General features: G+C 35.8%; 1 protein-coding gene across 7 annotated transcripts in view; it reads right to left on the reverse strand.

Annotated features, from left to right (window-relative positions):
• The window catches only part of NIPBL (NIPBL cohesin loading factor), a 162,383-nt gene that overhangs the window by 40,643 nt on the left and 97,910 nt on the right, over positions 1 to 23,830 (reverse strand). For 5 of the 7 annotated variants that reach the window (XM_063321562.1, XM_063321563.1, XM_063321565.1 and 2 more), the window contains 3 exons: positions 17,797 to 19,335; positions 4,108 to 4,290; positions 35 to 232 (listed from right to left, as the gene is read on the reverse strand). In XM_063321562.1, coding sequence (XP_063177632.1) covers positions 35 to 232; positions 4,108 to 4,290; positions 17,797 to 19,335 — 1,920 coding nt within the window. Of the gene's footprint in view, positions 1 to 34; positions 233 to 4,107; positions 4,291 to 17,796; positions 19,336 to 21,878; positions 21,910 to 23,830 lie in introns of those variants that run through there. The other 2 variants (XM_063321566.1, XM_063321567.1) reach the window with 2 other exon arrangements.

Raw genomic sequence — 23,830 nt, forward strand, 5'->3', positions numbered from 1 at the left:
GTTATGGATTTGATTTTTTTAAATGATCAGTTACCTTCACTGAGGCTAGGGGGAGGAGAATAATCATCCATATCAGAGTCATCAGGACTGCGATTACGGTAACGGCCACTACCAGAAGTCCTCCTTCCTTCATGATAATGACCGCTTCTCCTGTGGTCACCAGCACTTCTTCTGTCATGTTCTTCATACTCCCAAGCTTCATCTCTCTCCTTTTTATGTCTTTTACGAGAAGCTAGAAGTGAAATGCATTTTCATTTTAAGTACAAAAATTCTACTTTTAATAGCTCAAAACTAAACATTTTTAAACATTTAAAAGATGTGTAGATGTGGCACTTAGGGACATTGTTCAGTGGTGGACCTGGCAGTGATAGGTTTACAATTGGACTTGATAATCTTAAAGGTCTTTTCCAGCCTAAATAATTCTATGATTTGCAAATTAAACACTATTGTATAGCTGTTCTCTAAAACAAGTGACCACTCTAAAACTATCATATAAAATTCTGTTATGGCATTATTCTAACGATTTATTTTGAATTACATGAAAACTGTGCCTGAAACTGGCAAAGACACCAGCAAACATTTAAAAATACAAATTTACAGGGCATTTGTCCTTTTAAGGAAAGTAAAGAAAATGGAACAAACGAAAATAAGTTTAATCCTTTCATAAGAGAGCACTGAGATAACTTCTTCATCTACATAAATTGTAACTACTACTGGGTGTCCATATTCCAATTCAGTGACTGCTTTGCTCATCTAACACATTAAGCTCCCGTGAGATATGGCAACCTAGTTGCTTAAAGACATTCTGTTTTGCCAAGACAACTAAAATTTTGTCTTTAGATATATATTGCAGGAAATTGAGTGTAAAGGAGAAAGCTGGAGTCGCAATTTTGGGCCACACAGCAAGTCAGTACCCACAGAAGGATATTATAACCAGTCTTCAGTCAGGACCAAAAAGTCCAACAGAAGTGAATGTTGAAGAAACAGGGATAAATGTTCTATACAGTAACAGAGATTTGGTGGAAATAAAGTGGGTGTGCAGAATGGAGAGTTCTCTGTTATTTTCAAAGAAAGTCTTGTATGTCTTGAAGGGGAGAGTGTGCTAACATGTAACAAAAAAAGGATGGAGAGGAGGAGGTAGCTTTGTCAATGAAATCAGCCAACTCTCAGTATCTTATGTAAGACGATAACTGGGCTAGCGAAGAGAAGTCTAACACAGACTGTGCTGTGAAGATCAGAACAATTCCAGAACATCACATTCTAGACTAGCAGAGTTTATGATTGTGAACCTGCATATAACAGCCTGACAGCTGTGTGTCTCTACCAAAGTCTCCTGAAGTTTATACAGAACTGGAACAGAACCGAAAAGTTCTTCCCACAACCCCAGTTTATTGAGAAGCATAGGAAACATAACAGGATATAGTCACACCTGGTATATGTACCAGGATATAGTTAATAGTCAGCCCAGGCTCAGAATTAATTAAAAAAACCCATTAAACCTGAGGTGATACAAATGCTCTGCACTGCACCCTAGATGGCTCCCACTTCTGAAAATGTAGTACAAGACTTCTGCACAGAGGTGGTCCGAGTCTTTAAGGTAGTAACTCAGTTCAGGCTTTGAACTGCAGTGCTTCTTGATCAGACTTGCTTCTGGAGGCAGTACAGCCATGTTCATGATGCCTGAGCTACTAACACTGTCTAAACTGCTTGAGCATTAACTGCAATTGAAGAAATGAATGGCCATCTTGGATACCTAGAGTGAGCGTATTGGAGAAGAAAGTTAAGCGTTTTACGGGGAAAGAATTTACACATCTTAACTGATTCTTTTTCCCCCATGAGACAGTATTGTGGAGGCACATGACATTTGTCGCCATGTTTACAAATCATCAGTATAAATTTAAGCTCTGCAGGATGAATTCTGACCCCAGCTGCATCTCCATGAGAAAAGTAACTTACAATATTGCTTTCCAGCAGAATTTTAAATTGACCGGTTTATCAATGCTGCATGACAAAACAGAATATGTTACAGTTGTTATGGCTCTGCAAGGCAAATAAGATGAACATGGGAACTCCTACTCCCACCACTGCTCTACAAAATTTATTTTGATGTAGATAAAATTGACTAAAAATTTAATTATTAATAAAATTTCAAGAGGTACTATTGATTGTATACCTAAATAAAGACTATTTGTAATATAAATACACTGTGTCTTTCTGAATTCTGCCAAACATTTATGCAATAACACATTTAGCACTTACTGTATGAGAATGTTTTCATCAATTTTTAGTTTCTCATCATTTAATTTAATGGAATGTCCCTTCTTCATGAGATACTCAAACTTCTTTTCGTCTATATCAATCACTATTTCATATTTTTTGAAGCTCAATTTTAGTCAACCAAACACATTTGTAACAATACAAATCTATTCAGTGTTCTTGTCACATAACTTTCATTGTCTTGATCATTTTGTCTCATTTTAATTCAGTTCAGTTCTTCAGTATCCTTTGAGAAATACTATAATTCATTTTTAAACCAGACGTCCTCAATGAATTGTTTAGAATGATGGCCAGATCTCTTGATAGGATATAATGAACCTAGAATCTCTTAAAGCATATAATTACTGCCAAAGTTTTCCTTAGTTTGCTTTACTTTGTATTTAATAATTTCAACTGCCACTGTGGCTAATAGGTAAAGGTATCTGAAATACTTGACAATTCTCTCCATTCCCGACCAATTTAAATACCATTGCTTTACTTATTTATTTTTTTAATTCACTGTTGCAGATTATTAACATAATAACAGGACAGTGATATGATATGGTAAACAGAGAATACAGAACCCTGAATGAAGCAAATCATCATTAATTCTTGGCCATAATCAAGACTGATTACAAATTATCACAAGATCTCATACTCACATGCAAAGCAGAATTATTAATTTATAATTAAAAGGAAAAACAAAGAAACAAAAGAACATTCTTTTCTGCTTCCTTGATAAAGATCAGAGGTATGGTTATTACAATTTTTAAACGTATGTGTGCATAAGCACTGCATATTTATTGGACGAGAACCTGAAACATATTAAAAAGCAGAAAAAAACAAATCTTTCTCTTTTGGACCCTAAGAAGACTTAAAAGGAAAACACTGTGTTTTACAAATGTTCAGTGAGATGTTTATATAAGCCAAAGTGGAAAGAGTCTAAACTTGGGGGAAAAAAAAAAAAACATAACAAGCAAGATGCCTTCTCAGGATAACACCAACAGGCACTTCTCCTGTAGCCCTGCATGGGTAACACAGCTAAGATGTTAACGTGACTGAACTGATTTACTCTGTTTTACCAGAGTTTCTTTTCATTGCTGGCTAACTGAACTACCATAGAGTCAAACTTACCATACTATTATTAGCAAGTAGGAAATCCCTTCCTAACTTAGAAGCATATAACAGTTTTTCTAACGCTTGGGAACTTCATCTGATTGCACTGCAAAATACTAATTACAACCTTCCTCTCTTCCTTTGAAAACAGTTAATTCAAGAATAGTATCATCAGCAAATGATATTTTGAGAACTCATCAAAGGCAACTCCAGTTTTTCAAGCAATATGCCAGAGAAATAGTGAAAGACAACCTATTTTGAGAAACTTCTGGGCATTAGGATTCTCAGTTTATTATATCAGAAAAATTCAAGAGGGGATCCTTCACTTTTCTTACCAATAAAACTAAGAATAATTTAACATTTATTTACTAAAGAATTTCTTTGCATACCTTTGTATGCAAGTTTTCTGTGCTGCTTTAGAGGATATTTTCCTTAATCTGATTATGGCTAAAGATTTTTCATGGTGTAACTGAAAAAAAAATAAATATCTAGGCAGCAGCTTCCCAGAAGGTAATTAGGAAAAGAAAATTAGCAACTAGCTGCTTTTCGTCTTAAGTGACAAACTGAAATCAAGTAATTTTTCTTTAAAAAGAAAAAGTACGTTCTTGGCCAAGTAGTTGTCAGGACAGCAAACTTGTTTTCTTATGTTTTACGGTAGCCAACGTGAAAAAAAGCCACGTATTAGCAAAGTATTAGCTTTCATTAGCAGTAGGAACAGAACAATGCACTACTTACATTCAAAAGCTTCTTCACTGTCATTGTCTTCATCAGAACTGATTTCAGCGTATTTTGGTTTCTCATTAACTGTGCTACGTTTGCGCTTGTTCATTTTCACACGTTCACAAAGTGGCATGGTGGATTCAATTTCTGCCAGGAGCTCAGGAGGCAACTCCTTTAACACTGACTGATCTATGCTACCTATTAATGGAGAGTAAGAAGAGCAAATGTGAACCTGAAGATAAAAATACGAGCCCAACACTACAGTTGTTTCTCAGGAACCACTTACGCTATATCCACTAATAATACCAGAGTTAGATATACCTGGATGTATTTGACAGCCCTTTTTAAAGTTGCATTTATTGTTCCCACTACGATTAGAAATTAACACAATAAATTGCATAGACAGTTCCTTCAATAAAATATTCTGTCAGACATATAAAATAAATAAATTCAAATCAATGAATTTCCTTTGTAAAAAAAAAAATCCCTGCTCCACTTCCACAAAATTCAGTCTTGTTTTAGTTCATACTCTGAATTTAACAGGTCTTCTAACAGTATAGGTAAATTAAGGATTCTTTTTGCCTCATTAACAGTTCTGTTTATTCTCATTCATATTATTTAGTGTACACAAGAAAGTAATCTTGTCTTTTCCAGTAAGCAGGGACAATCTGTGGCAGAACCTCTGCGGTCTGATCCTTAAATACAGGACAAATCATTGACAACTCAACCTCTGCCTCAGATTTTTTTCTTACACCCTACTTGTGATTTTATAATGCAACCCAAATTTTTGCTTGATTTTTCTTACAAAGCAAACTGAAAGATTTTCATTGAATATAGACACAACAGCTAGCTGGACTACGTCAGGTTTCTCTCCCACAGAGGTGAACAGGTAGACAACATCACAGCACTCTCATCACGTTTTCAAACGATGATTAGATCCATATGAAGGAGATTTCCAGTCAAAATTATTACAACTGGCACAAGGAAACCAAATTAATTCAAATGTATTTAATGGGGTTTTGTTTATTTGATGTCTTACCTTTACTTATCAAAGAACCTATTGCATGGATTTGAAGATTATCAAACTAAACTGTTAACCTTTTTCCAACAACAGAACAAATAGCTTTGTCACAAGCACCTGTCTTCCCTTCCCAAAGCATACTATATTATTTAGAGAAGAAACCACCTGCTAAACACACACACACACACACACACACACACACACACACACACACACACACACACACACACTCTCTCTCTCGCACTCTCTCTCTTTCTCTTCCAAAAAATCATCGTCTGGATGAAAATTCACTTTTTATCTGCATTCACTATATCACTAACATAACTTTCTAAAATTTATGTCCATTTTTACACTAATATCATATTTTCTAATCCAAGTCCTTTTTTTTTTCTTTTCCTCTTTAAACATTTTTAACTGAAATTAGAAGACCCTTACTATGAGAAAATAGTTTCCAACAACAAAATTTTTAAAAAGTCTCATATATTACTGGTTTCACATATATCTACATCCATAAGAATTGCTTACAAGTAATGAAACTAATGATTAGAAAATTATTTTTCTATAATTCTCAAGTATGTTCAGCATGTCATTTCATTTAAGTGCATTTTTAAAAAAGATTTAATTTAAAATATTAGGGGGTTCAAATCAGGGTAGGGAAATATCTTTAAAGTAAAACAGCAAAAGTTGTCTGTGCCTCCCTCATGCTGTGGTCATTCTTCTTTATTTGTGTTAAGTTGCCATCCTTAGATAATCTCCACCTGCCAAGTTTACCTGAATTCTCAATACTGCTTTCAAAAACGCCAGAAAACATTTTACAGTGTGTCTGACTGTGTTGCTGTGACATGATTATTCTTTGCAGGCTGGACACTTGATTGAAGACAGGCAGAATTGTGCCAGCACGGACAGATCAGTTCTTCTGTGTGTACCAACTGCTGACTGGATCACAGCCAGGTCTAATCTGGATGCTGCCTGTACATGCACCTGAGCGTTAGCATCCCCACAATAATACTTCATTTCTTCTTGTATGCCTATCCAGTGCCTGAAGAGACTTAGCTTACATCCAGCCCCAGACTACAGGAAAACTGATACACAGAAGTTTTAAGACAATTTCCACTGGTGACATCGCTAGAGGGCCTCAGATCCTGGTTTTCTAACACATATTCTAACACATATTTTATGCACTGTTGGTAATTTCATTAAAATCAGCAGGACTACACACATAACTTAAAGCCTACAGTAAATCTGGCCAAACAAAGACATTGCGAAAATCAGCTACAGGTAAAGGAATAAATGTTGGATTAAATCCCCAGACAAGAAACAAAAATCACCGGCTACTACTCTCCTACCTCCCTGGAATATCTATTCTTGCTTTCTATATATCTATCAAGGAACAAAACCAAGGAATATCTATCCTTAATTTTGTTCCTTGGGTAGAACACTATTCAATCTTTAAAAATAAATCAATTACCACAGTATTAACTGGACATCAATAAAAAATAAAAATGCAACTACTTTTAAATATTTGGAAAAATAACCTTATTCCCTTCTAAAAAGTTCCTAGTTTAATATGTTCTCCAGCGCTAAATTCAACCAATGCTTGAGTTGCACTCTCTCCCATTACAGATATTTCAGATGACAGTGTAAGTTTACACTTTTTTCTTTTATTAGGGAATATGCAAAGCTTTCTTTAGTCAAGTAGGGAAGAGCAGAAAAGAGAACAAATAAAATTATTGTAAAGTTCTCTGTAAGCTTGCTTTAAAGTTTTTGTTTCTATCACAACATTCCCTGGAGCAAGTCTGCCACACACACAGTTTCCTTAGCTGCTGAGGATTGTAAATGACCAAATCTAAAAAGTTTTACTCATGCAGTACAAAGGAGTTAAGCATGACTGCACATGTATGAAGAATTCTGACATGGAAAAGGACTCCCCATCCTTTCTGAAGAAAGCCAGGGTTATTATACTCTGTGGGACTCCAGTCAAGAGCTTGTTAGTATTTATTTTACTGTATTACTTACGTTGAGTCAGGGCAACCCAATCTTCACTAGAAACATCTTACTAAGTTTCTTCTTTTATACCTCTGTGTTTTGTAATGAAGCTACTGTTTATTTGTTCAGGGTAGTAAAGAAATACTTAAGAGAATCCGGTTTATCATAAGAATCCAGTCACATGGCAACAAACATTAGGTTATAAAACCCATGCTAATGCCTTTTCAGTTTATGGGATACTTTTCAAAAACAATTAAAAGAATATACAACACAAACACCTTTGAAAGTATCTACAAAACCACATATGATTACCTTGAGTTTTTCAATTTCTCTTATAAGTTTGCTAAGACCGGTACCTACTTTGGTGTTTCCACTTTAATCATTTACATTTGCCTGTAATTTGCAAGGCTTTTTAAATAGCAAAGGAGAAAGTAACTTTACTAAAAAATACTCCACAATTTAATAACAATGCCACATTAAATTAGCTTTCTGAAGAACTGTCCTTATCAACGGAATAACTCAATTTTTGCAACGTCTGTGATCAGAGTACACAATATGCCTGAAATGGGCTACAGGCAACAGTGTTCTTCAGACATCACTTACACATATTCTTAAAGCTGCTGCAGCTATTAAAGGAAACGAAACAACCAAAAACGTACCATCATAACAAAATCTTTGTCTCACTGTAAAGAGCAGCATATTAACAAATGCCATATTAATGAAACTGAAGGGCAAGTCACAGAATAGCTTTAAGAACAATTAATCTCAAAGAACTGCATACATAAACAGCCAATTCTTCAGCGCTTTTCCAAACATATGCAATGCTGTCCATGACTTACATACTAGTTGCTTGCTGGAGGAAGAACAAGTCTTGGTTTTGTTTGATTGCTATTATCAAAGTTTTCTTAGAGAAGGTATTCATCAAGAACCTTCAGCTGTTACTGAATATCTACTGACCATCAAGATACTTGTTTTCTCACCAAGCAATTCTTGACAAAACATAATACAGTTAAAGATCAGCCAGAGAATCTTAGATAAAAATTAATTAGTCTGTAAGCCTCCTCCCATATTCTATTTTAATCTGGGAAGCTTTTCAAAGGGTTTTGCTATGTACAGTAGAGAAGATTTCTAAAAATATCTAGTACTTACTTTCTTCATGTATGGCTTAAAAAAAGAATGGAAAAGCACAGATCTGAGTCAAAATTCAGCATCACTTTTTGTTCATAACTTGATAGGTAGTTCCAAGTTTGTAGAACAGCCTTTAACTTTAGCTAATATTTATGCATATTTAAACTTCAGAAGGATCCAAAATCACTTTGCCTTGAATTTGCAAGAAAAATAGATCTCCCTGATCCAGGCAGATGAATGCCTTCCAGAAAGGCTGAATGTTTTAAAAAAAAGTAACATCATCATAGACTTTTACTGGATCCATTCAATATGGACAGCACAATTATTTTTTGACACAACTATTAGGGTGTTCATATTAGTTTCTCCTGATACAACAACTTCAAACGAGCAGCTATGGAAAAAGGGATGATGCTTGCTGATGCTTAGGTCAGCTTTCCAGGATCAGCAAGGCTGTTCCTGACATAAAATCAAAACCAACACTAAAACTCTGTTATCTTCTCAGTAATAACTTATCTTTGTTTTCCAAACTATGGAAAACAGATGTATAAGTTTACATTTTGGCGCAATTTCCTATGAACTAACAAGCCATCAAAATTTGAATACATTTTGAAACTTAAACTCCAAATTACTACTTCCATAACTATAAGATACAGTTAATAGAGTGGAAACAGTCCGTACCAGTTTGCTTATATGGTTACTTTTAAAATACTTGTAACACCAAAATGGTCTGTTTGCACATGCATCTATTATGGCAAATGAACAAGTGCTTGAAGAAAAACTGCCCCTGAAGTTCATTTCAAAACTGAGGTTTATGTTAATGAAGTCTTTTGCACAATTACCCTCCCATAAATATTATCTTTTCCATTTCTGTGTGCTAATAGTTAGTTATAAGCAAAACTGCAGTTAATGCAATTTCGTATTTGTAATCTCTCTATCTTGTATTTTAAAATGCATCTTTTTCAAACTATCAAGACATTATATAAAAGAACACACAAGGCTCTAAGAGGGAACAGTGACACTCGTTTGGGGTGAGGATATGAATCTTAACTTTTCATTTCTCAGAATTTTGAAATTTAAGTTTAACTACTTTCCAAATTCTTGAACTTCTACACTAATGAATTACCACACATCTTTATTTTTATATTAAAAAATAAAAATGCTGCTCAGTTTTGCCTTCCTCTTAGTCCTTTTTTGCCACAGAAGACACTACCTGCTACTGGACTCCTATTTTGCTGTTATTCCACCGAGGTCAAGCTCAGCTTCCTTACATGTCCTCTCTGAGCGTTTGACAGAGGATGTTCCTCCCTTATGTACGACCAGTTTGCTGCCTAACTTTCTCAAGTAATTTTCTGTCACTGCTATAACTACAGTGATAAAACCTCCTATGCCAGACATATCTGCAGGAAGGAAAGCAGTTTTTTTTCTGGATTAGCTCTAACAACCTTCAAACTCTGTGCTAAATCAAACAAAATACACTCTTACTCCATAACAAGAATGCCACCTTCTTGTTGGATAGCCATGTCATTGTAACTACAACAGCACCAACTCACAGCTAAATTCTACTAAAACCACTCATGCAGATAAGGTTCTATTTTAGATAAAGAACTAAAAGAAAAAAGAGGGGATAAAAGTAGTTCTCTGCTTTATAAAGATGTTTGGAAAATAAACACCCTTTGAAAATAATTAAGTACTGTTACAGTATAACACTCAGGCACTAGAGTGCAAAGGGCCACATGGCTACTTGTGATTGATGAACACTGCTTAAAGCTGAAAATTTCTGTCTCTCTCTCAGTGTGCAAATTTAATGACACCCTTTCCACCAAGATCTCCCTTAAAATGCTCCAGTACGTTCTTCATATGGTGCACCGAGTCCTTGGTGATCAGCGTTCCTTGCCCACCAGCTTCACACTCCTCCAAATAATTCTGTACCCCAGAGACTTCCAAGAACAGAAGGGGAAACACGAGGAAATTGCAACCCTTTTCTCAAAGGGTAATTAAAGGTATGAGAAAGGTACAACTGCTCATAAGACAGAAGTTCTACTTTTATCTCTATACTGTATCATCAGCTGAAAAACACACTATCAAATTGAAAACTGGTGAAAAAAATCTGAGAAGTAGTGCATTTACTCCTGCAGCTTTAATCTTCCCTCTCCAATTCTCTGCCTTAAAATTTATGAGAGGATACACGGCTACATCCTATAAACAGGATATAACCCTCCATGAGCCCCTTTTGACTACATCCGTGAAGGATGATGGGTAACTCCTGAGCTCAGCTCACACATGCACACAAGAAAGAGGGTGGAAGACAGAGATGCTCTCACCACCACCCAAGGGACTGCGCCCAGAGGACTCCCTGCTGCAATTTATTTGGCAGAAGAGAGAGAATTAGTGTTAGGAAGAAGTACGTCCTATATCATTCCATAGAATCTGCTCAAACACATCTTTCAAAATGATTTTTCCTCATCTGCCCCAATACAGGCATAAAGGGAAGGCTCTCAGCCTTGGGCTAAACAAAATAAGAGGTTCAGACTCCCTGTTTATACTCCAGTCCTTAACTCTACCCTTGAAAAATGGGACCCAGCCAGGCTGGTGGGTCAGAGAAGAATTTGGACACGGCAATAGAATAATTCCATGATACAGCAGAGGTCATCATTGTCCACAGTTAAGCAGCACAGACTCAAAAAGGAGTTTACAATAAATAGTACAAAATACTTGCAGAAGCAAGACACATTTTTTGATGGAGGGACAAGATTTCCAAAGAGCACCCTGAAAAGATCCAGGCAGAGAGCAGGGAATATACCCAATGTGCACTCTCTGAAGATGCCAAGAGAACTCACATTTACATCAGTATCAAGGATTTCTTCAAGCTATCTGACTGCTTTGGAAACTACAGCCACAAGTTCTTTTATTCCTTATTGCTATTCACTGGCTTTTTGTCTTTATTAAAAAAAAGGAGGCTAGAGCAGTCTAGTCTTGCAAGATACCTCACAAAAAATATAGCAGTACTCAGAGTAAAATGGAGCAAGACTGGCAATTGAAATAAAGGCAGTGCTGCACAAACCCCCTCACTTTTATGAATCAGTGTCAGGGGATCGCTTTTAGATTTTGCTGTCATTGCTTTTGAACATATACATTGAAACTTAAGACAACTCAATGTATTTTATTAAAATGTTAAGGTGTTTTGTACAGCTGCAAAACACAGCGTGTAATTTTACCACACTATTAGTGTTTAGAATCTGAAATTTATGATTGATGCCATGTATTCTGATTTATTTAAAAACTGAGCCATGGGGCCTCACCTGCGAAAAAAATCACCTTAATTAAATAAAATAAAATTGCACCTCATAATTTTTCTTCTCATAAAAGAAAAACCCATATATAAGCAATAAAATACAGACAATATTTTTGCAGAGAATAAGGAAAACAAAATGCCATGATTTACATCTGGTCTGTGACTATAGGCACATCAAGAAGATCTGCTTTTTCCTCACTATCATGGAAATATTCTCAGCCTTTATCATTGAAAATATTACATGAAGATACTCTTGTTTTGCATTTTGCTTCTTCAAAGTAACTCAATTACCAATGCAACAACAGCAAAAGACTGCCGATTTTTTAGCTTTTAATATAAACTACTACAGGAAAGCTGCTCAGAAGATAATTAAACAGTGTGTATATTTAAAGAAATTTTATTTGATGCAGAGAATGGTTCTGTAATTTGAACAAAAAAAAAGGGTCTCATCCCTTTCTTTTCTGTTTGTTGGTAATGTTCCCATGGAACAAAAATAAATTCCAAAATTTCAAGTACTCAGTTTAAATTTTCTAACACAAAAACAGTCATCTAAAACAGCTGAAAATGTCGAGCAACAGAAACGTTAATTTACCAGAAGTAAATGTGAAGCTTTCTCCTATTTGTATTTTGCCAATGTTACCCTTCCTTTAGAAGAAAATTCAAACCAAAAATTTCAAACCAAATATCCTTGCACATAAGCCAAAAAATAACATCCATATTTAGATACTTAGACACATGAACAGGTCTGCACTGCATATTGTACTTGATGTCAGACAAATTGCTGGCCCACATTTTTACATATTGCAATGCATTGTTGCAAAAATTATTTATGCAAAATAGCCCTCGCTACACCCAGAAGTAAGAGGAACCTGATCGAGCATCCACGTCCACAAACAAAAGGCAGTTTCAGACTTTCAATGAATTGCTCTTACAAATTAGGTAATAAATTTCTATCACTTACATGTGCCAAAGTAATTTTTCAAGAAGGAACTAATTAAACAACGTACTCCTAAATCTGCAAACAGACAAAGCATCATATTGCAGATGAAACAAAGTACAATTAAACTAGTGGGTTTGGTCAAGTTTATTGTTGTGACGAACTACATGTGCAACACCCAAAGGTCACTCTTACTACCCAGAGAAAACTTAAGAACAACTATGGGAGCAAGAATCAGAATATTTACCTTAGTGGCAAAGACTAAAGTAGGAAATAACTAAAGCAGCCTCCAGGCAAAGCACTGTGCTGAAAATGTCTCCTATTGTACGGGTGACACAGATCAACACAGAAAAGTGTGCAACGGCTGAATTCCTGCTGTCTGCCCATACCAGTTTATCCAACATCTACTTCTGAAAAACTACCATCAAAAATGAAGGCCCCAGAGAGAATGTACAATGCCCATACAAATCCCAACATATTTTATGGTATAGGACAGGCACACCATACCTAAAAAATTCCTGCAAGTGGGAACGATCCACTCCGGTGCAAAGCATGCTAGAGAAATGAAATCTTCCAAGACTATTAGATTTAACAGGTTATATATAGTTTGGTTTTGTTTTTTGACTAAACAATGCCTAGAATATTTTCAAACTGTGAACCTGATCAATTGAGAAAGGAGAAAAAAAATTAATCAGGGCCAAATGGACAAAGCATATATAAAAATGGATCCTCTGCAAACCCAATATATCTTTATTAACTTCTAATGCCATGAGAGACAGCCAGCTCCTCTTCTAGACTAGTTAAGTTGAAAAGAGGTAGTCACTAATATCTCAGAAAAGAGGAAAACCAGGAACACTGGAGAATTCTTATGAAAGTGATGGTTTTTTTCTAAAATTCCAGTTAAATTTAGAGTTTAAGAGAAGCTTTAAAGACTTCAGCAGAGAAGAATCATTACAAACTCCTTGCTATAAACCATGAAATGCATCCTTTTTTTCTCTGAGATAATTTTCTGTAGAACTTCAGACAAAGTTATGACATGCTTGATCCAGCTGGCAATGCATGCAGTTGCAAGATGCTTAGTGGGTTATTACTCAAGCCATCCCACATGCAAATGCAGTTGCTATCAGGAAGTCCAAGAGAGTGATTTCAAATTTCAGATCTGTGGACTTATGGACTTTAACAATGGTTATCTCTACAAAAGTACAATCTATAGTAAGCAAGCTGAAAGGCAGCCTTTTCCACACCAAAGGAAATATGGTTTTACTCCAGTTATTTCCTTGGAGCACAGCTGCTTGCGCCACTGATTTCATTGAGTACAACAATGTGCCCATTTCATCCTCAAGAGATTGTTATTTAGGAAATAAGCTGTTTTTCTCAAAGGCTTGCCAATTTTGTCCTTATAGAAGTCTTATATGCAAAAGATTTAAACAAATGTTTAAAACTGATACTCCCTTTTTGTCCACAGTTTTCAGCTGTATCAGAAAGTAGTCATGAGTACCTCTGCTGTGCTAACTAGAAGTCTGTGAGAGGCATCGCAAGTTGGCTCACTGAGCCAACACAATGTGGACACAGCTTTTCATCCTGGGATACTCCCTTTATTGTCACTCCTATCTAGAAGGTGGGTACCTAATTGATTACTCTGCTTCACAAGAGAAACTACTTCCAGCAGTGCTAGAACTCAAAGATGGACCATCTTGAAACACAAATGCCAAATTAAATTACTACAGCCTCTGAAAAAGTCACCTGTAATTAAAAAAAACAAAACACGAAACCCACAAACAAAACCACACAAGGAGAATACAGAAAAACATAGAAGCATTGTTTTAACTCTATGACATGAAGATGATTAAGCAGTATATTTTTTAGTTGATCCTGTAAGAATATGTATGAAGAGCACCCTTGAAGAAATGGCAAATCTTCACTCAGATTTCAGATCACAGCAGCACAGAATGCAGTAAGTATATTTAGAAAGATGTAGTGAGCAACAAAACCCTGCGTTTAAACTTAGGTATGGTACAGATAATGAAATCCTATAACAATCTCCACAATGAAGGAGTAGCATTCAGATCAGATTTTATTTTTTTTAAACAAAAAAAGTCTTTCAAGGTGATACTGGAAGACCCAAAAAGTGTTTCTGCACAAATCTTAAAAAAACACACACTCATTTGTTCTAGAACTAAAACTTGCATTACATATGTGGCGATTATTTTGGGAAGGCAATCCTTCAAACATATTATAAACCAACTCAGACATCTCCTTACACAGACAGTTACAGTTTCTCTCATTACTCATATCTGTTTCATACTTCAACAACAGAAAATTTGTCTTGTTCAGAATGCAGTAACTGTGAAGCTGTTAACAACTCCCATCCCAACATAGCTGATCAGTATAGCTCTAAGAAGCAGCAGAGGAGATATTCACTGAAGCTCTGAAAAGAAAGGATAGCAAACATGACCTCCTCATTGCAGGCACAAACTCGAAAAGTTTTACGGATCCCCGAACAACACACATTTGCATCAAAACCAGGATAAAAGGCATTCACAGATGTTAAAACCAGAAGAAAAATGTGTTACAATTCATTCTGACCTTAACAAAACAGGCTAAAATTTTTACCATAAGATTCCCTTAATAAAATATTATGAAAAATATTTCCACAACTTTCCTCTGAGCTAGAGTGAATCTTTCAGAAAAATGCTCAAATATCAGGAGAGAGAGAAAAAGTCGCTTCTTCCTTGTAAATGCCAAAAGGGACTGTTGGGATGATTCAATATTAACCGTCACGTACTACAGCTATTCCTCCCATTCACATAAAAACAAAATTTCAAACCAGTCTATAAAATTTGATTAAGATGTTACTTTGTCTTTTTGCAGTACAATGCAAGGCTTATCCACATGCACAATAAAGGTATGGTTCTAAAATTTACTGAAACAATGTAAAAAGTTGTATAGACTTTCAGTATGCAAAACATTGATTTTAGCTTAAAACAAGTCAATTTTACTGAGTTTTACAATGAGTGGGCATTAGGTCCCTCAAGGCTGAATGAGCATCTAAATGGTGTTTGAACTAGCTGAACTAATCCGATTTTAAACTGGATTTCAGATAAATCACAGCAATGATGTTGTACGTGACAAAGCCAGGAGAAGACATTTTCTTGGGGGAGAGATGGATGAGAGAGCAAAAACAAAGGACACGAATTACAAGGAAGTAAAATAAGGAAAGATAAAGCAAAATACACTAAGCTACATGGAATAAGAGGGATGTGAGAAGTGGAACAACGATGCTAAAAGGCAACACTAGAAAAGATTTGCTACAATCTACTAAGAAATATAGGATGAACTAAATAAAGAATGTTTATGAAAATTACATTTCCTAGTGTATTAAAACGTTTATAACTAAAAATGGCACAAAGTGAAACAATGAACACTATTTCTCTCAAGTGAAGCGAGGACATTGTGGCAATGGCATGAATATTTTCTGTTTCAGTGTGCTGTTGAGAAATAGACTTTGGCTTTTGAAGAGATACCTTTACAAATTATGAACCTTTTCAAATATTGGAATTCACCTAGTTATTTAGCATAATATAACATAGGAAGTTACCAGGAAGTTGGGGAAAAAAAAAAAAAACAAAAGTAAAAATAAAAGTATGCATGAAAAATCTGAAGTTCAAAGACACTTTCTCCAAAAACTGCCTTTATGAACACTCAAAACTTGATTTGTAAGAGAAACATAGTTACAACATTATTCTTTCCATGAAATATATTTCTAGTATTGTTGTAAGAATCTTATTCTAAATACAATAGCGAAAAGACTGATATCAGATTCAAACATTTTCTTTCCCTGGAAAATAAGTCCCAAGTTATTTAAGAGTACGAAAGAAATATATGACTTCAGAAAACAAAAAGTACACAAAAACATTGCAGAAAAGTTATAAACCTGAACTTAAAATTAATGCATTGCTCATGTGACACAGCTACTGGAGTCATGCCAATCAGACAAGAGTCATTAAAACCTTTACACATTACTAAAAACATTCTATATAAGTAACCACATACAACACGGACTACAAAAAAGTGCTTCAGAAACAGTTTAGAAAGCATACATGCGCTATATGTAGCTCTAAGGTCTCTAAAAATTACTGATCTTCTGCACATAGAATTGTGTGAAGTCAAAAACTATCCTTCTGAGACTAGAGCTGAGTTCCATCAGAAAGTTTTCAGTGTTCTTTATCGCAAACATAAAGGTTTCATCTGAAATCTTTAGACTAAACTGACAACAAAGATGTCATAATTTTATGTCTACCTCTAGATATCTACTACTAGAAATGGAAATTTTGCCTGTTCTAAACCTCAAAAAAGGGAAAGGGGAAATGCTCATGTTTCCAGAATAAAGAGAAAATTTTTAACATGGAGGCTAATATTTTACAAATAAGTAATACATATTCTGAATTATTAAGTCTTTAAGTGTTAATACAAACAGGTTAGTAGATAGAGAACAGACGTAGCACAAGAAATTTATTATACAGAGAACACCTCTGTACACGTGCACTTAAACACAGTTATACATTCACAAAGATGATTCCTATGTCATTTCTTATCAGATCAACTATGTAAGAAAGCATTTTAATCACAAATTCATGATATTCTGAATTATTTCCTGTCCATATTACTTATTCAAAAATGCCAGCCGATTGTTCACCAGTTCATTGCTGCATACAATGGACCCTAGGACAATGATGTCTGAAATCTCCTAAAGACAGAACCTTTTTGTAAGCTCCACAGCCTCAAGTGTGGAGGTTCCCCACCACAGTTATATTTATAGTGTAAGAGAGGCAGATGGGACTTTGTAACTGCGTTCTTATTGCATCATGTCAAAACATACCTTGGAAAACCACATTTCAGTTCCAATTGAAAATATAAAAGAATCTTAGGGCTTGTATACATAGTATTTCCCACCACTCCAGCTACACTGATTTAATTACAATAGTATCAGTCCCTTGTACAGACACACTTAAATCATACATACAGCAGTTATGTTTCACTGGATAAATTTCCAGGTTAAGCTGTACTTCAGCTACATTAGTTTAAGACCTCTTAAGTATTCCCACATCAGGTACTTGCACTGGAGTAAATAACTCATTTGAAGTACGTCGTAGCAAGATTTCCCATAATGACAAGCCTGTAGATGACTTTAATTTTGTTCCCCAAAATCACCATATAAGCAAGCATATAAACTAACTAGCAAATGCTTGCATTTAATTTTTAACCACAGAAGTAGCAAACCTAAAAGAACAAGAGTGTAAAAGATATAATGAATTAATATTAAAAAAAAAATAATCTTACCTTTATTAGATTTGGATGACTTGTTCTTGTTAGGTTTAAAACAAGAGCCCCTTGATTTATCTTCTCTATCCTTAATAAATTTCTGCACATCATCCAAAGAAAGCTTTTGAAGGACAACTACAGGCTTAGCTCCTTTATTTAGATCTTCAACTAGCCCAATCTTCTCTACTTTGTCCTTCTGTTCACCTCTAAATTCAGTTTTCCGTGGCTCCTGAGTAACACTGCCATCTTTATCACGCTTGATTTTTGGAATGACAAAATGTTTCAATGCGCCAGATCTTGCCCCCAACAAATAACTGGGAAACTCTGCTTTATTGTCACCATGTGTTTTATTACTATCTACTTTACTCTTATTACCATCTGTCCTTCGTTCATCCTTGCTGTTGGGTGATTTAAAAGCAGGTTTATCAGGTCTTGATTTACTAGAATCTCCTTTACCTTCCTGTTTAATACGAGGGCTGTCAGGTCTTGATTTCTGATCCCCGGAAGAAAACCTTTCCCTTGATTCACCAGACTCATGCCTGTATTTCCTGTCAAATTTCTCAGGTTTTGAACCTTCAGATTTAATACCATGCTTAGAATCATGTTCATTTTTGTTTGAGGATCTCAAATATTCAGGCCTTCTAATCTTGGATGGATCTCCTCTGTATCTCTCTGGCTCCCCCCTGTCCTCAGATCTTTGTTTAAGGCTATCATGGTCACGCCTCAGTGTATCAGAAACTGAACGCCCATCAGGCCTTTGTTTTGTTGGATCAGATCTACTTTCAGGTTTTATCCTTGAAGGATCAGATTTCACATCTAGTTTATGCCTAGATATTTCAATTCTCTTATCTGACAACGGTTTACTGGAGTCCCTCCTATTATCATGTCTATATTTTGGTGTTTCGGGCCTGCCTTCACTCTTCTGTTTTGGTGTTTCGGGCCTGCCTTCACTCTTCTGTTTTGGTGTTTCAGGCCTCTGCCTTATTTCCTGTTTGCCATTATTTTGTTTCCCCTCATTTTGTTTCATCTCCATTTGCCTGCTCTCGTTTTGTTTTGATTCTGTCTGTCTGTTCTCATTTTGTTTCACTTCCATTTGCCTGCTTTCATGCTTGCTTTCATGTTTAGCTTCTAACTGTTTGTTCTCGATGTGTTTACTTTCCAACCGTCTGCTCTCATTTTGCTGAAATTCCATTTGTCTGTTTTCATTTTGTTGGCTATCCGTCTTTTGACCCTCGAAGTCTGACTTTTTCCTAAAAATCTCAGGATGGTTTTCAGGTTTAAATTTAAGAACTCCAACTGCATCTTCTTGGGGAACACACACAAACCCGTCGTTATACTGCTTAATTTCTTCAGGTTTTTTGATAGTGTCCAAATCCTGAGTTACTGTAGCCTGAGAGTCCGCTCTTCCTGCTTGCTGCAGATCAATACTAACCATCAACGCTGGCCTTGCCCCATTTCCTGCAGAACCTGTCTCCTGAGAAGCTGCTCTATTTCCTCCAGTAGCACCTCCAGCCTCCTGTGGTTTGTTTTCTTGTTTTCGCTTCTTCAGAGGCTTATCTGCAAGTTAAAAGAGAAAAATCAAACATTATATATACAGATTGGTAAATGTCCAAGCAAGAATGTCCATTCCCCTCCACTCCCACAAATTAGTCCTCCTCAGCATGTATGTGCACACACAACAAAATCCATTGAATTTAAAAGCAAGAACGGAACTTCTCTAGCTAATACTTTTTAATGTATTCAGACTGTCATTCAACATAGGTCTACCACATGTGTCAATCATTAAAAAACCCCACCCTCAAAACATATGAAATCAAAGTCCCTGTGTAATTCCCAAGAGAACCAGTTAATAAAGCAGCTGCAGCACATGAAGACCAAAAAAAAAAAAAAAACAAAACCCAAAACAAAACATTTAAAAAAACCTCAAACTAATCAGTTATGCTGGAAGCAAAAATCTGCAAAGACAAAGTTAAGGTGCACCTCCACAACTACTTTTTGAGGAATACTCCTATAAAACATTCTCTTCTGCAGATTCAGCCTGCTTCATTATACATGAACTAAGCAAGGATCTGCAATGATTAAGAGAGAAGTTCTCCCTACTTGGTTCAATGCATCAGTTGGACTTCACACATATTTTCATCAGGGAACACACAAAAAAATAAACAAAAATTATTAAAATAACTCCAACACTCCATGCTTCTCTTTGAAGTAAAGCAGTATACAAAGAGTTGGAGTCTATACCATAATACGTATATATTAGGTGGGGAAGGGGCACTACACACTTAAAAGCTTGAGTATTTTCCCTTTGCAGCCATAATGCTTTTCATGGATGAAATAAAAAGTTCAGTGATAATTTTATGTTGTGTCAAGAGCTTGACTCTGCAATAAACCTTTCAGTTTATGTTAAAAAATTGTTAAGAGTAGAATACAGAAAAATAAAGTGAGCCAACCACACACCCTACAATTTGGTAGAATTCATAGAAATGAGAAGCACATCGAAGTATCCAAAAGAGTATGTTCTATTCATTTAAACTACAACTTATTTATATTACCAACATGGTACTCTAAAATAAAATTAATTTCTGACATGACAACCAAAAGCCCTACCTGTACTAAATCTTATATTCTCATTTCTCAATTATCATTGTGCAATTTTGTCAAAAAAAACAATGACTTTCTCTGTAATCAGGGAATATGACTTCAAGTTTAGGGAATGACTAAACATAGGTTGGAAATTCTGCTGTAGATCTATTGTCAAAACACCTAGACCACAAATGCAATATAATGAAAATAACATTTCATGCCTAGGTTTGTGGTGCCTTATCACCAGATGCAATGAGCCAGCTCTCTTTGGGAGCAGGAGAATGAATGTTAAGGAGGATGCAATCAAGGAACAGGGAAATAAACTCCAAGGAAAAAAAAAAAAAAACACCACCCTCTCAAATTGTAAACCAGAATTATAACATATGAATTCTAATTTCTTCTATATTTGTAGAAGATTCTTATTAGAAGAATCAAAACTGTGACAGATCATCTCCAAAACTAGTATTAGAACACAATAACAAGCAGTAACATGGTCAATTCCAGTGATGAGAAGAAGCTTTTTTCCCCATCATTTTCATTCTCAAATACACTTAGACATCTCTATCTTCCTAAAATTCCAAAAGTATGTACAACATTTAATGGCTGGAAGATGTAAAGACAGACACAATAAACTCCATGCAGAAACTGGTCAATTGTAAATAAGGAACCTTTCAAATTCAAGAAAAACCTGTAGGAATGCCTGCCAACTTTATGATAGGTGTGTGAAACAAAATAAATTTTCTGAATCAGAGGTGCAGCTTTTTAGCATGGAGATTTTTGCTTTTTCTTTACTACAGCAACTGTTGGATTTATGAGAACTTATATAGATTAATTTCCCTATACTACTGATAAAAAAAAATATATATTCTTTCAAAACCTTCATGCAGTGGCAAAAAACTCCCTTTTTCTCCCTGTGACTAAGAGAGCTTTGACCTCACTGAGCCTCATGGCAGGTCTTAGGAATGGTCATGAAGCAGAAGCTTCCAGACTAACAGGTTTCAAATTTGATTTAAAAAACCAACCAAACAACAAAAAAAAACACAAGGAAAAAAAAAGTTAATACACATGCATCCACGCACACCTTTGCCCTATTTCTCAATTAAAATTCTTGAAACGTAAATTGAAAAACTTGTGTTCTTAGGAAAACATCAGCCAGCTTTTTCATTTTAACCCAGAAGTGTCAGCCACACTAAAAAAAGTCCTGCAAAGCTCTGATGGTGGATCTAACAGTAGCCTTTAAGACATTACTGTTATCAGTTATCTGCTCCATTACTTTAACTGAGGTTATCACCTGTAGCGGAAGGGAATACACATTCACATTTCCACAAGTGCATTTCGTTGTCCAATGCATCACCTTAAGGCACTAATGAAGATGTTTTCAACTAACCTACCACGTTGAAAAAGTCAGTTAAGAGCCAAGCAAATGTTTCCCTCTGCTATCTCTACTATAGGAGCAAGGCAGATGGCCAGGAGCTGTAATGCATTAAACAGCTGTAGCTGGATCAACCAAAACTCACCTTTCAGAGCCCTCATGCTGAAGGCTCCAAGATTAAACAATCAAAACAATTCAAGTAGGACCAATTTTCTCGCTTGAACTTCTGTAACTGACCGGGCTCAAAATGCTGCTGCTCTTCATCCAAAACGTCACATTGAAAGTTGAGAACATGTAAGTAGATGATCACATCACAACTTGGCATACATATTCCCTCTAATTACAGAGCTCTTCTGATGCACCTTCTTCATTTCTCTTGATAACTCAATATTGATGTTTTACTAAGTTATTATAACCACAACCTGTTGACATCTTATCTGAGAAGAAAGGGACACCTTCAACGTTTTCTCTTCCTAAATGGCAAGGTGATTGCAGACAGAGTTACAGATTACTCACAGATTTCTTCATATTTGCAGTGCATCTTGATGGCGATCCTCGGAACTAGACTTGATCATTAATGTTTTACCTCTATGAGATTTCTCAATCTAGGACACAAAAGCTGGCCCAAGTACATGAAAACAGCAGGTTGTACTAGGGCATAAAAGGTAGGATGAGTGCATAGTACCACTATCTTCATCGAACACAATGGAAAGACTCCACTGAATGAGCACAAAAACTTTTTAAGTTGCCATGACAGCCGCAGAAATCTGTAAGTTCAAATACACCATTGGTCTTCAAGGGCTTTACAAAATCTTGAACTCACTTTGAACTATATGAGAATAATCAATAGAGAATCAGAGAGGTGAGGAGAGAGTAATTACCCTCTGAAAACAGATGTCTTCCTATCTTCTTTTTTACAATTAAATGTATGCAAGCTTGCATACATCTACTTCACTAAGGCATGAGTCCCAAGACCCCTTAGGGTTTTGACAAACAAATGAACTTAGGAACTTTTCAATATCCATTCAAATATACTTTGTATCCTTCAAGGCATCAGGAACCAAGCTTCATCCACTTCCTTCCATAGACTGTAGCATTTCTTCTTATTATCAGGATCTAGGACTTTGCCAAAATATCAGACTTATGTTTGTCTTTCAAATCCTGCAGACCTAGATTAAAAGCTTGCCAGAGTTCTGAACTCACAAGGCTCTCAAGGCTTACAAGCTCTTGAGATCAATAAAGTGTGATCAGGATCTACAGTTTTCATAATAAAAGTAAAACGTAGTAAGATACAGAACAGCTTTCTGAATACATTAGAGACCAGGTATCCAAGTTTGTTGTTTTCAGATTCTTTTCTTTTTAGAAACATTATTCACTCCTCCCCCACCCCTGCCAGGAATGTAGATACATCCAAAATATATCTACAGTTTGTTCAGTTCCTTGAACAAATATATGACAGCTGAGAGCACAGTCTGATCCCAGTTATTCTCTTATGTATACATCCTTTTGGCTTGGCAAATCCACATGGATGTTGTCTTTACATTGCAACATGCTCACCAAAAGGCAGTATCTTGGCACTCAAAGCAAGATTGTAAGCTACCTTGTTCTAAAACATGGTAGAGATGTTCTGTCAAATTAAATGGGTCACTGTGGTGCAAGAAACAAAACATTATAGGAACCACAAGTTTGACATGGAAAAAAAGATTAGCTGGATTTCCAAGTGGTTATCTCTCACCTGTCCCCTCTTATGAACAGTATTCCTGGAGGGAGGTTGTGGCCTTCAGCTTTGGAAATATCTGTGTGTCAAAACGACCAGTACTTTCAGATTTAGAAATTAATTAATTCCTGTGGAAGCTTTGATTAAAAAAAAAACACTGGACTGGCATAACCACAGATACCTTCAAATACATTTCTGCTGAACTTGCGAGTCAATTCGAAGAATATCCATCCTGAAAATGGATACACTTGGAAGCTGAGAAAGAGTTAGGGGCAGTTGCTGGATGGGACGAGCTGTATTAAATATTAAAGGAGTATCTCCGTTCTTCCATTTAACCTGAAATCTTTTCAAAGCAGCGGCTAGAACACCATTAGTACGGA

This window comes from Chroicocephalus ridibundus, chromosome Z (genome assembly GCF_963924245.1).
Source record: "Chroicocephalus ridibundus chromosome Z, bChrRid1.1, whole genome shotgun sequence".
Lineage (NCBI taxonomy): Eukaryota > Metazoa > Chordata > Aves > Charadriiformes > Laridae > Chroicocephalus > Chroicocephalus ridibundus.